Source organism: Centropristis striata, chromosome 2 (genome assembly GCF_030273125.1).
Source record: "Centropristis striata isolate RG_2023a ecotype Rhode Island chromosome 2, C.striata_1.0, whole genome shotgun sequence".
NCBI classification, from domain to species: Eukaryota; Metazoa; Chordata; class Actinopteri; order Perciformes; family Serranidae; genus Centropristis; species Centropristis striata.
In genome coordinates this window covers 12,368,952-12,382,751 of record NC_081518.1, presented here as the reverse complement: position 1 = coordinate 12,382,751, position 13,800 = coordinate 12,368,952, and the positions used below count along the sequence as shown (strand labels likewise).

Here is a 13,800-nt window from a genome sequence, read left to right as displayed (position 1 = left end):
ACAGCACTAAAGGCCTGCAGGTGGTGCTCCAGTTTAAATTACAGCTGGAGGTACAGTAAAAAAAAAAAAAAGAAACAGTGGTGGTTTAGTGTACTTAAATAAGCTTAAAAAAAATAGAAACAAAAACTATCCTAAAGCTAAGAAAAACTCAGCAAACAAATTCAGTACAGAGGCACCATAATGCTGTCGTGGCCTTTGAAAAACATTACGATATTTTCAGCCACTGTTTCCCACCTTTTTCCTTCAGTCTTTTTTTTGTCAAACTGTATAGCAAAGGAAGTGCAGTACTAACCCATCTGGAGAAGGGATTTCAAAATTGTACTTTCTAAATGCAATAAATTCATATGCATATACTGGTAGTTGAGGTTATGTCTCTATAGGTGATTTTCCTCAATATCAAATGATTCAGAATGACTACAAGAGAAACTTTTCTGAGCATAAAACCAGAAGATGGACATCAAACCTTCACCTGAAACCTTTTTATGATTTTTCAGATTTTTTTTATGTTGCTAAAGGCCCGAAAAACAATAACTTCATATACTGAGTAAATGACAAAGGACTTACAATGGCTCAGATCTGAAAAGCCTATGACTAGAACATTATTAAATGTTTAAACCACATATCACAGGACTCATATATCGTCATTGTATTTTCTCCACCGGTGCTCCTCAGAGCCCACATCTATCATTACATCCCACAAATTCTCTGTTCATCAGCAGCCATCCATCTTCACTTTACTACATGACGTCAGATTTTGGCTAATTACCTCGCCTTCAATGATGAGCTGATTTTTCAGCACACACATTTACAAATATAAACTTCTTTTTTCTTTTCCTGCCCCATACAAGACCACACTGTCATCCCTGACAGCAGCCTACCAGCAATTATAATGTCATTCAAGACTACCAGCTGCCATACCCACATTGAACCACAACCCCATCCTGCTGGTTTGTACACCACAACAGATGCTGAAAAGGTCCCTTCCTCGCCAGGGGCACTGCCCATCCTCTTTTTCCAGCTATAATCATCTCCTACAAATCCATTCGGTTGGGCACCTCAACTGTTTGCATCAGCCTTCGAAGGAATGCCCCGTGCCACCCTGTCTTCAAAGTTCCCATGTCTTCCACTATATTCCTATAGCTGCTTGTGGCTGCTCAAATTGAGCACAAAACCCTGCACATACACATATTGTATATGCCTATTTGATCTGGATTTTTTAACCATTTTGACCAAAACACTATATTACTTTTTTAAGACATGTTTCAAAACAGGCCTTTATAAATTGGTTTCAGCTTTGAGAAACACAGATTCTTTCTTGTGTTTTAACATATGAAAATGCAATTTCTATGCAAATTATGATCCATGTGTTTAACCTCCATAAGAAAAAAAACCCCATTCAAATCATTTTAGGTAGAAGTACCAAAGTTTTAACATGCATGCTCCCAAGTAAAAGTCCTGAATTTAATTATGTACTGTTAGAGAAATGCATTGAGGAAACCTTTAAAATTAAATTATCTGACTCCAACAGCAAGTCCTCTTACCAGTTCTCTGTGCGGATCGTTTGATGGGGAATGATGAGCAGGAGACGTCCAAGTTCTTAGTTTTTACATGTTATTACAATACGTCAAGAAATGTGCATTACAGAGTCTCCGGGTTCAATCTACACGTCCCTGACATGACATAGGCTGTCAGTTCATGGACGTTGGATCCCCCTTCTGTCCCTCGACCCCTTTTTTATAACCTAACAATGTTTACTGATAATGTCGGTAGAATCTCTCCAGAAGGTGCGTCCCTCTCGAGCCATCATGTCACCAAGCAGAGAAGACAGTAATCTCCTCTGCCCAGGACACCAATATCTGTGTCCTGACCTGGTACCAAAACATTCAACACAACCTCCTGCCTTGTTATGACTTGCAGAGATATTGGTGGAGACACAGATGTTGCAATGTGCACTTAAATACAAAGCATACAATATATATTTTTGTGGTGATAGAATCTTACTAAGTTTAAGGATAAATGTATTTAGAGTAATCATAGTTTCTAAACCAATATTAACACACGATAATCATAAGCATAATCATTGTATCAAAAGCATATTGCATGATTAATCCATAATTTCATAGAGCGAGGGTAGACACACAGTTAGTGAATGACGCATGCATTTGATAGTGACCTGTAAAAGTGTCCTTCGTCACACAGATAGTGACCCCCATACACAGAGACAGACAACAGAGGCAGAATAACAGATTATTTCTAACAGTACCTAAGTTAAAGTCTGTGATGCTGGCAGGCAACTGTTCATTCTGATAAGTTAATTTGCATAATGATATTTTGTAATTGCGGGTAGAAATATGTAGCTAGTGCTACTTTGGTTCTGCTAGGTAGATTTAAGCCAGTAACTCATGGTTTATTGGCGCATATTTAAACACTGGTACATAGAGGCCATTTTGTGTGTCTTTGTTTAACCCGATGTCTGTATTTTATCGTTTTTAAGTTATGTCTTATCGAAAGCACTTTGAATTGCCTTGGTGTTCAAAGGTGCTAAATAAACTTGCCTTACCTAGAGGAAGGGGTGTTACAGTTTAAAAAAAATGTAAATACTTACGTAAAGTACAGATATTTCAAAATAACACTGTAACACAAACGTCCCTGGTAGTTTTAGGCCAGGGGTAGGCAACATGCTGCTCTAGAGCCAAAAAATATATATACAAAATGAAATGTTTATTTCTTCAAATTTAAAATCTTCTTTTTCATTGGTGTAGGCCCAAAGATATTTGTATTCTTCAATTGTAAAAATGTGTAGATTATATATGGCAGTAAAACCATTTTAAAAACATATGAAACAAGTCTAGTTTAGAGTTTCCCTAGCTAGGCTAGCTTTCGTTTCCAAAATCTCCTGAGATATTTTTAGGTTTCCAACCACTGATTTGCACTTGGGTCCTTGATGCATTCTGACAAAATCATATAAATAAATGCTCATTATGATCTATTATTAATGTTGGTAGGCTAATTTAGACCTAGTATGGTATGTGGCTCCATTTCGACTGTTTTTCTCTTATTTTGGCCGACGATGGCTCTTTTGTTAGTAAAGGTTGCCGACCCCTGTTTTAGGCCTTGTCGTTTTCTGGTTCGCGTTTGGTTAAAACTGACTCCCCTGAGCTGCCGTACCAATGATAAACACTGACAAGCAGCTGTTCCCCGAGTATTATGTTACGGAGCTCACGTGTATCTTCACTGCGTGTAGTGTAACCGCGTGTTGTAGCAGAAACTAATTTGTACCACCAGTAACACAATGGAGCCTGTTATAAAAATAAACCCTGGTAAGTTACGTTTTCGTGACGTTTGTCGTTAAAATGAGCTGTCAGGGCATGCTAATGTGGAGCATGTACCGTTAAATGTTTGGCTAGCCCTGCTCCGCTTGCTTCACTTTGAGTTTGATATAAAGCCTGTTCCGCTCTGAAGAAACGAACTTCTGTTACCAATGACACAATGGTGCATGCTATAAAAGTGAATTCGGCAGGTTAAATGTCCTTGACTTTTGTTTTGTCGCTATGAATACATGTCAACGCATGCTAATGTGGAGCAGTTGTTTGGCTAACGTTAGCCCCACTCCACAGCCTGTTATAATAAGCCTCTGTCGTTTTCTCTGCAGGAGCAACGAAATGGGACATCCGTCAGAAAGTTTGGGACTACATCGAAGAAAACAATTTGGCCAACTTCCCCAGGCCTGTTCACAACAGAATCCCAAATTTCAAGGCAGGTTAAATACATTTAACCGAGGGAGCAATCACATTGACACTGATAACTAAACCGTTTACTCAGATATGCTGTGGCACTAATGTCGACACTGTTACGTCTGCTTATTAACCATCTGAAATCTTGGGCTATTATGTCCTTTAAAAAATCGGTTAAAAATCTTTACCATGTCATGTTGGTATCATTTTTTTCAGCGTCACCTCACCTATATGTCCTGATAATTCACTTTTAACTTTGACTTACTTGAAAAAAAATGTTGAACCCAAAAGAAACAAAGGAAAACATAAAATCTGATCTTGACAATAATATTTCAATACACAGACTTTTAAATGTTGCAAATATGAACACAGGTTGCAAATATTACATATAACAGGTAAAATGAAGATAATCTCTATTCTATATTTTTATACTAACTATATTTGACATTATCTCTGGTTTTAATTGTCCGAATCTCATCAAAATCATCATCAAAAAAAGGTATGAAGTTTCAAGCCAGAACTTTAGAAGGCAGCTGATGGCAAGACTCAATGTTGCTTCATTTTTATGTCTTCACATTATGAAGCAGTAATGTGCAGGTGGTTTCATGGACTCTAGAGGGTTAATTCATTTAAATTTTATTCTTACAGGGTGGTCTACTGTGACTTATTAACTGTCTTTTGCATGGGCCCATGTTACATTACATACAGACTCAAAATTAGTCCAAACTAAAATTAAACAAAAAACACTTATTAAAGGTGCAGTTCACCATAAACTAAAAATATTTCTATTTGTATGTATATCATTGCATATATTTATCAGTACACTATTTATCAATTCAAATTGTTTTTCATTTTTTATTTTATGGGCAAAATTAAAATACTGAGATTATGATTTTATCGGAAACACTGATAAATTTACATAGAAAGTCTATTTAGTAGACTCACTCATACTTATACTTACACAAAATATGAAAGCTCATTTTTAATTAAATTTTTATTAAGTTTTATAATTAAATCAAATATAAATGATAAAGAAAGTATTATTTTCTGAAACGGGTATGTAAGTGAAAACAAGTCACTCTGTTGTTGTGTTTCATTTATTTATGAAAGTGAATGGTAAATATTTGTAGATAACATTTGTTTAAGTAAAATGCCTGTATAGGGAAAATAATTGCTACAATAGTGATACAAGGGTGTAGGTTTTCACATCAGCTCTTGACTAATTTTCTTATATTTTTATTTACGTGTCATTTTACTGTGCACTTACTGGCCAGGGTGCCAATCAAGCATGCAACAGGCTTGCAGACCTGCAGGAGTTCAAGTCCAGCCAGACAGTCAAAGTAAATCCAGACAGACCCCAGCAGCAGGCGCGCTTTATCACTCTGGAAGTAAGTTGAAAAGTCTGAAAAAACAACTGTTGTCAGCCCTTGTACCCTCATCTCCTCTCAAACAGGGTGCTTTCACGGCCTGTGCCAAAGTGTCTGAGCTACAGGTGTTCACCCAGACCGCCGAGGTGAAGGTGGATCCTGATAAACCTCTGGAGGGTGCCCGTCTGGCAGTGCTACAGGTAGCACTGCACTGTGGAAATAAACACCAAGAACCAGAGTGCCTCAGGTTGTATTACAGAAATTATTTAACTCCCTTTCTGTTCTGTTACCATGTCTATTTGATATACATGGAGGGGTTAAAATGAGAAATTAGGTTATAAATTTAGATGGTATTTAGGAAGAAGGATTACACATCCTCTATTAGACTCGAGAATCTGCTAAATAGGACAAACTTTCTGTACTACATCCTTTGGTATACTTCTTGAAATGACATTTGCTCATAAATGCTTTTTATCTGCTGAATTTCAATCTACATAATATTGGTTACTCTGAATTTCTACCAATCCAGTATTTATTTGCTAATCATATTAAGGAACCAAACATTTCTGCTGGCTAATTTTTGGGATGGTCTTTTTCAGGCACATAAAACTTTATTGGTCCCAACTCCTCGTCTTCGCACCGGCCTTTTCAATAAAATCACTCCTCCCGAGGGAGCCAGCAAGGAACAGCTGCGCATTTGCTCTTCCTCTCAGGTTTCAACTTAGCTCATTTTACACTTTTTCATTTTACCCAGAAAATTGTGATTTGTATTCATCAAAGATTTAACCTATCCCTATTTTATTTTCCTGTCCTATTCCTATTTTCTGCACCTTTTCCTTCAGGGTGTGAAAGACTTCAGCGAGCCTGTTGGCCTGGATGCGAAGGTGAAGGTTGACCTGGTGGTGGTCGGCTCTGTGGCCGTGTCTGAGAAAGGTGACCAATGAAACATAACTTCACCAAAGCAATAGATGATCAGTTATAGAAAGCAAATTCTTTATAATTTATGTGTTTATTTCTGGATTTTATATTTATAATAAATCAAGAGTGTTGTGAACCCAAGACGAGTTTCACCATATGGTCAGTAAAGTACATTAAAGCTAACAAAAATCCGATTATAACACACTTCATTCCATTTTAAAAATAATAATGCTCTTAATAATCAAACTCCAGTCCTCATTGGTTCTGAAAAATGTTGCATAATATTCAAACACAAACAATACACAAGATATACACTGGAATTAGTAATAAGTAGGGGGAATTAGAGGGAGATGACAAGTCAACAGTAGATGCTACATACTGTGAAGGAGTAGTTCATCATCAGAAAAAAAGTGCTTAATTTAATAGTTTTATCACTCTGAATGAATAAAAATGGCTTGAAATCCCTTCATGATACCATACCAAGACAACAGGAGAAAACCAGAGACCTCCATGCTGTGATTTGGTTCAAAACGCGTCTTGACATTTTGAAGATTTCTGCAAGAATAGCGATTGGATTGCAATACCTTCTGTTCTGGAAACTGCTGTCAAGCCTCATTATTGTCAATATACTTAACAAATCCTTACATACCCTGAATCTGTAGTTTGTGATTGTAAAGTTTCATGAGGCTGTGATTATCCTAGAGGTCACAGTAGTTAATTTTATATAGTGATGTCAAGTAAAAAACAAATGCTCCCACTGCGAAGAAATGCTACTATGGGAGCTAAAATGAGGCTCGACTTTCCACTCATACATAATTTTCTTGTTATTCCAAGATTGTTTAGGGACCTCAGTATGCAACAACATTCAAATACGATAGGCCAAGGTTAGACATTTATACTGCATGAGAAAAACAGTGTGGGTTTTTTGCTCAAAACTACATGGGATGAGCATAAAGTGGGCATGTCTGTAAAAGGGAGGTTCAAGGGCACCCAGAGATTGTGTATTCTAAAATGTAATGGACATCACAGTTTGACAAAAGACTCTTAGTCTGTTATTAGATAATGCTTCTGCAAAATCAATACATTGATGATTAGAAATTTTATCCTATAGTAGTTGTTTTTTTTACGCTGATAACAGTCGAACAGTCGCATGATAAAAGTCTTGACTCATTTTAAATACTGTGTCGTGATCACTGCATGTGTTTCTAACCCTCTGAGGCACCAGGACACCCTGTCAGGGAGATTTGAAGAAGAACAGAAATGAGTATAGGGGCAGATGTGCATAATCAGATCCATTTCGCTCCTTGTGGGTTCTGCTGTGTTCTGCCCTCCATGTAAATTGTCCCATCACTCACAATGCATTTTAAACTTCATTTTCAAAATGCCAGAGATAAGTGATGCAGCGCTGTGGTGAAGCAGACATGTTTATCATAATGCATACATTTCCAAATGGCTCTGAGTGTACAGCGCCACATGGTTCTCATAAAGCGTTTGTTGCACAGGGTTCATCCCTGTTCCCATCAGTCTACATTTCATGAAGTTATTTTAATGAATTGAAAACATTACTACAGCCGCCCACAACATGTCAGTGTGTTCTAATTCAGTGCAGTTTTAAGATTAAAATCCTGTTTTGCAAGTGCTGAATGTGATGCAGATGCTGGTTATTTCTGAATTTTGAAGTGGATCTGTGGTATCGTCCAAGTAAGAAGATGCAGCACCAAAGACTGATGTTGACTGTTATTCTCTAACACATAATGCAATAACACATAATGCAAAACCTGCCTTTTCTGTCTTCTCCTGCAGGCCTGCGTATTGGAAAAGGAGAGGGCTTTGCTGACTTGGAATATGCCATGATGGCTGCAATGGGAGCTGTGGATGAGTCTACTGTGGTGGTTACTGTTGTCCATGACTGTCAGGTTAGTTTACTTATTCATCTGAATTATTTATCTGAGTTCTGAACATGTTGTTCAAGTTATCCCTGATGAACACTATAGCATTAAAATATCACAAGTGGTGCCTGTTATATCCACAGTGATGATGAACTTAAATAATCGTAAATGTGTTACATCATTTCCAAGGGTCTTCAACTAACAAAGATGTTGGTACATGTGTGTTTTAGAAGTTGTAACAAGCAACTAACTTGGAAAATGTGATTTAAACAAATAATTTCCTTCTCTCAGTTCTTAAAATTGTTGTAAAAATGATGTTGCTCAAGCACATGTTGACCGACCTATTGTTCACTACTGATTTGGCTATTTGTGCTTTCAGGTGTTGGACATTCCAGAGGAGTTAATAGAAAGTCACGACCTGACTGTGGACTACATCCTCACACCCACCCGAGTTATTGAGACAAATTGCCAGTTACCAAAACCACAAGGAATCATTTGGACTAAGGTAAATTAAAATTGGTTGTCTGTTAGATCAAAAAACAGCCATATAGTATGTCAGACCTAAATTTCAGGTTTATTTGATTTTAAGGTTGGTTTAAAAATATTGAATCGGGAAAGGGGCTCTAAAACATCACTAAAAACCACTTCAATAATAGCTTTATTAAAAACAACCCATCAGTGATTCAGTCCTTTTATGTAAGGTTTTCATCTTTAAATGGTTCAGTCTTTTGAGTTGTGTAATTTAATGAGAAACAGTATGGAGACAGGGATGATTTATATTCTTGACTAAGCATATTTGATATGTTTTAACTAGTTGGGTCAGAGCCTGTGTTTGTATTTGGTTTACTTTTTAACACTGTTTATTTTTAATGATAAAATTCCTTGAACACAATGTGGTGTTGAACTTCAAAAGTTATCCAGTTGAATTGTAATGAATAACAAATGACGGATCACTTTGTTTATAAAGTGTCCAATCTGTTATTGGACACTTGGACACCTGGGTCTGCTTCTGGCACACATAATCTGACTACAAATCTTTGTGACTCTTTAACTGGAACAGATACAATCTAATTGTGCAGAGATCTGTTCTGAATGCTAAACAAGATTCCCAGCCTCTCTGCTCAGCAACACTGCCCTCTAATGGACATACTATGACACTACACTTCTTTAGAGGACTCGTAATAATTGTCAGCAGTAATCAATATTAAAAGTTCAGGTTAGCATTTTTTTTTAATTTTAGAGTACATACAGTGCATGTGCAGTATATACCTCTAAGAAACAAGTGACCAGCTATAGGCACAAAAGATTGACCATTTTGGGGGGGGGGGAGAACACAAGTAAATTATTTATCAACTGTGTGTATATAATTTTCTAATTGCACTTTATCTTCTGTCTATATTTAAATGTGAGTCTGTACCTTAAACTGCTTCTGACCCACTTACACTGGCAGAGTGTTTTTCCACCTTATAATTTGTTTTTAATTAGACGTGATGGGAGCATTATTCTTAACATGTGGAGAGTTTGTGTGTCACCTCCGGGCTCCTTAAGACACGCATGCAAGTAAACAGGACCCAGTGACCTCACTGGCAGGAAGGCCATGTCTGATCATCAAAGGCTCCTCTGCCCAGCCAGCTTGGCTCTGCAGGGGCAGGGGAACGACGGGTCAAACAGGCCAGTGTAAAAACAATAGCCCCGTATATCCTTTACAGGACTGGTCTGTATCAAAGGCTGCCAAGACACTTACAGGCCCAACAAATCAATAGAGCAGTCTTTATTTTTAACTACTAGGGAAGTGAAATGTCCTGCTGCTATAAAGATAGTTATTACTACAGCATGGGCTGTGAGCAGGATGGAATAATAACCAATTAATTTGTCAGCCTTCACTTTATTCATTTAACTCATCCGTAGGTGTGGTGCATTGGCTCACAGGGATTTTTTATTTTGATTTGTATGTGTGACACCCCTCCCCTCTTATGATTACTGAGCCTGTCCATTTTTGTGTCTTCAGCTCGACACAGAAAAGCTACAGAAGATCCCCATCCTGAAGAAGCTGCGTGCTCTGGAGGAACAGGGTGGAAAGGATGTGACACTGGGGGAAGCGCCCATTGCAGCAGATCCTGATCTGCAGAGCAGTCCACCCAAAAGGCAAACCAGACGGAGGCCAAGGCAGAACATGCAGCAGGATGCTGAGGGAGAATCTAAACAGGAGAAAATAGTGGAGTCAGAACAGAGAGCTAGACAGCGCCCAGCTAGAGTGAGGAAAGAGAGCAGAGGAGATGGTGGGGGAGGTGATGAGAGGAGAAGGGGAAGAAGAGGAGATAACATGAAGGAGAAGGGCCCAGAGGAGGGTGGAAGTGAAGTCATGTCTCAACGTAAGCTCCCCCTGAGTGTGACCACAGTTTATCTGGGGGGAATCCCTGCTGGGCTGCGTGTTAGTGAGCTGAAAACTGCCCTCAGAGAGAGAGAGGCCGCCCCACTGAGGCTCACCTGGCAGGGAGCTCAACACAGGGCCTTCCTGGACTACAGCGACCCCCAGGCTGCAGAGCTGGCCCTGGAGGCTCTGCAGGATCTCAGCCTGAATGGTCACAGTCTGCAGGCTGAGCTGGCTAAGAGCCAGCGTGGAGGCAAGAGAGCTGGACAGTTCAATCGGAGATCAAGACCATCAACGGCTCCAAAATCGAATACCGGACCACCAGATAGTGAGAGTGACAACAAGGAAAAGACTGAGCAGTAAAAGCAATAAGCAATACTCAGCCAAGAGGTATTCATTGTGGAGCACCCAAAATGCCTTAAGAAGAATTTAGTTTGGTTTTTGATATTTTTGGATTTATTAAAGAGGACATGAGTTATTTGAACCACAGACATCTAAAGTGACTGCTAAAGCTAATAAGCTCACCAAAAAATAAATTTAATATGCAATTCTTGAAACAAGAAGAATTTCATTAGAAGGGTATTTTCACAATACTTAACCACACACCTATGTGCCTTGTTTATTCACACACACTTCCTGGTCTGTGTGTCCCGAGAGCCTTTGTTGAGTAGTTGTTTTAGAGATAGACTACAGTTCTTGCTTTTAAATGCTATCTACAGTCTATCTGTTAAAATGTAGAGTGATTTGTTGTGCTTAGTACTTTTTATTTCTTACCAGTTATCAGTGTTAACTCCTCCTAGAGGGTCATGTTTTCAGACCAGTTTTTCTGTGTGTTGATCTCTAAACCATTTAACTAAGGCCATGGGCTAAAGATGAACTGGTTAGTTTTATTGCAGATAGCGCCACCATGTGGGCATTTATACAATCAGGCTGTGATTCCAGAGCCAGGAAGCGTATTAGTAAAAATTAAAAGTTCCTTGATTTCACGTTTATAGACCACACCTGTGTTTTACTACACAGATGTGTTTTTTTTGTTTGTTTTTTTGCAAAACACATTTTTCAACACTTTTTTCCAACAAATCTTCCAAAAAATTAACATTTGAACTATTTTATTTTATATTAGCAATGTGACCTGTGAAAATATAAAATGTCATAAATCGTGAGCATATTGTGCAGTTGCAACCAAATTTTGAACACATTTGAACATAAAAGCATATTGTTGTGCTATTTCAATTACAGACTGCAGCAACATAATAAGTAAAAATAGCCATAATTTAGTCGTAATCATTCTGACTCGGGTGAAAATTTGCATAATTCGTCCTTGCACATGACCCAGGATTTAGGTGTTCCTTTAAATCAACATAAATGTCCTTCTGTGTATTTTGACAAGGATCTTGATCTACATTGTAGGTCCAGATTATAAACCTCTAACCTCATTTTATTTAAAAAAAAAAAAAAACACATTTAGAGGTTTGTTTGGCCTCATTTGAGCTATGATTTTTAATTTCTACTTGCTATTTTTTTCCAGAACATTTTGGAAATAAGATATTGCATATTTAATTGGAGACATTTGTACCATTCATAGATAGAAATGACATATTCATGGCATTCTGTTTGCTTAGGCCAGTTTGAGTATGAATTCAGCCTCGTCATTTAACAGCTAAGAGAAGCTTCCATGGATGAACTTTATTCTAGTGTTAATGCAGTCTGTTTGTAACGCATCATAAGATTTTTCTCTAAAGCATTTGACTGTACTTGTTCAGCTTGGTGTATTTTTTTTTAACAAAACTGTAATGTGTTACTTTAATTTCGGCAATTGATGATGCATCTTCCTATTATTTTGCAACATTTAGGAAATATCACTGTTTGCTCTTTTTGAAGCTGCAAACTTTGAACAACTCCTTCATATTTGTAGTCCAGTTGTAAACAAGCCTCTCAGCCCTCAAACTGTCCAAACAAATAACCTATTGTTTTAGTGAAGAGACAGTAATGAGGTCAGAAGTTAAAGCATTATTTCTCAGATTACAGAGCTCACACAAATATAAAGCAAATAATTTCTGTTATATTGGATTTTGAGCAAACTTTGGAAAAGACATCCAGCTAGTGTTTTTGTGTTGAGAGTTAATAGTTTCCTTGTTTTCATAAAGGCTCTATCTTCAGTAGTGCTGGTACAGAGCGAGAGATTAACTCGAACTGAATTACTAGGACAATAAAAAACATGTGCAAGCCCGTCATCAGCACCTGATAACCTGCTTCTCGACGGTGTCTTTCTGCACAGACATTACCTGGTCACTGATCACTCTCCTGTCAGTCTGCAGTGCCAGACAAGTGTCCTGTTTTCACTAAAGTTGATCGTATTGCGACATAAGCACACAGCATGTCTGTCTGCACACAACAGGCCTCGAGCTTTTTATGGAGCTGTCATCCAGGCCTGGTGAGGGAACAGCTGTGGAGCCCCATCTCGCTCCCTCAGCCCCGCCAGAGCACTGAACCTCGGCAAATGTCATCAGTTTGTTAATGCGCCGTTCCACTCCTGTTGAGCCTGCTATCCCTGTGCTCTATGGCATGCTCGTTTTACTGGGGTTCAGGCAGTGGTCATGTTGTGAGATTTCAAAGCTACACAAGTATTAAAACACAGCATGTTTACGGCCTGAAGTACACATGTATGTGTACACACAGCATTACTTACAAAGTAAAATTAACAAGAGGACCTCTTAAATTACAATTCAGTTACTTGATCTAACCTACAAGAGTAATCTGAACGATGTGGATGCTTACAAAATAGATTGCTGCCCGCCATGTTTTTCTACTTTAGGAGCACCTGTTATTTTTAACACTTGAACTTCTCTTAAACGGCAGCTCAAACCATTTCAATTCCCTTTAAAACTATCTACTCTTTTTTATTATTATTTGTGTTATCCAAATTCAAGTTTATATTGCTTGCATTAGCCTTAATGCAGCCTGTTGCACTAGTCAGTAAAAGTAACAGAAATTAATTTTGCAACTGCTTTAATCAAACAAATTATAAGGAAGCCAATGAAGAGCATTTTGATAAATTGGCTCATGTTCCTTTTGTAATATTTTGTAATGTAACTAGCGGCTTTGTGTGACAAGACATGTTCATTATTTGTGTGCATCTAATTCCTGTGCCTCTGCTATACATTTTGAGGTTGATATCTGTAATGTTTAAGAAGTAAAGAGTGTTTTTCAGAGTTGAAATGAAGCTTTTGTCTGCACAGAATCCCTTCATATTTTACGTCAAAACCACTGCACCTTTTTGTGTCTTACATAAGTTGTTAGTTTTGGAAATTGTATTATCTCTTAAAGCCCTTTTTTAGTGTAGATTCTCAGAAGTGAATGCATCTCGGACACCATTGAGTTATTCAGCAGAACTATACTTTGAACAAAAAGCTTTCGAGGGAGCCAGCAGTAACTCACGCCACAGTGATGGTACTGCAGGTTTTCACCCTCTCACCAAATGGCTGAGAATTCTGCCTCTGATTTGATGCGCCTTAATTGCT

At 38.1% G+C, this 13,800-nt stretch overlaps 1 protein-coding gene across 2 annotated transcripts; it reads left to right on the top strand.

The window, feature by feature from the left end:
• The first annotated feature begins 3,032 nt into the window (after nucleotides 1–3,032).
• Nucleotides 3,033–13,498, top strand: mthfsd (methenyltetrahydrofolate synthetase domain containing). 2 transcript variants are annotated; one of them, XM_059350448.1, is made up of 8 exons: nucleotides 3,033–3,320; nucleotides 3,653–3,756; nucleotides 5,009–5,122; nucleotides 5,701–5,814; nucleotides 5,944–6,034; nucleotides 7,823–7,935; nucleotides 8,288–8,413; nucleotides 9,917–13,498. In XM_059350448.1, exons 1-8 carry the CDS (start codon nucleotides 3,293–3,295, stop codon nucleotides 10,640–10,642), a joined length of 1,416 nt encoding a protein of 471 aa, XP_059206431.1. In that variant the 5' UTR covers nucleotides 3,033–3,292; the 3' UTR covers nucleotides 10,643–13,498. The 2 variants fall into 2 exon arrangements, with proteins under 2 accessions (XP_059206431.1, XP_059206423.1); XM_059350440.1 differs by lacking the exon at nucleotides 5,009–5,122 and adding an exon at nucleotides 5,188–5,301 and having other exon boundaries at nucleotides 3,044–3,320.
• Nucleotides 13,499–13,800: the final 302 nt, after the last annotated feature.

Bases quoted from the DNA above. Each gene is read 5' to 3' on its own strand.
- mthfsd (XM_059350448.1), top strand. From the start codon at position 3,293: ATGGAGCCTGTTATAAAAATAAACCCTG. The intron at 5,123-5,700 runs GTAAGTTGAAAA...GGTCTTTTTCAG, and splicing joins CGCGCTTTATCACTCTGGAA to GCACATAAAACTTTATTGGT. The intron at 6,035-7,822 runs GTGACCAATGAA...CTTCTCCTGCAG, and splicing joins TGTGGCCGTGTCTGAGAAAG to GCCTGCGTATTGGAAAAGGA.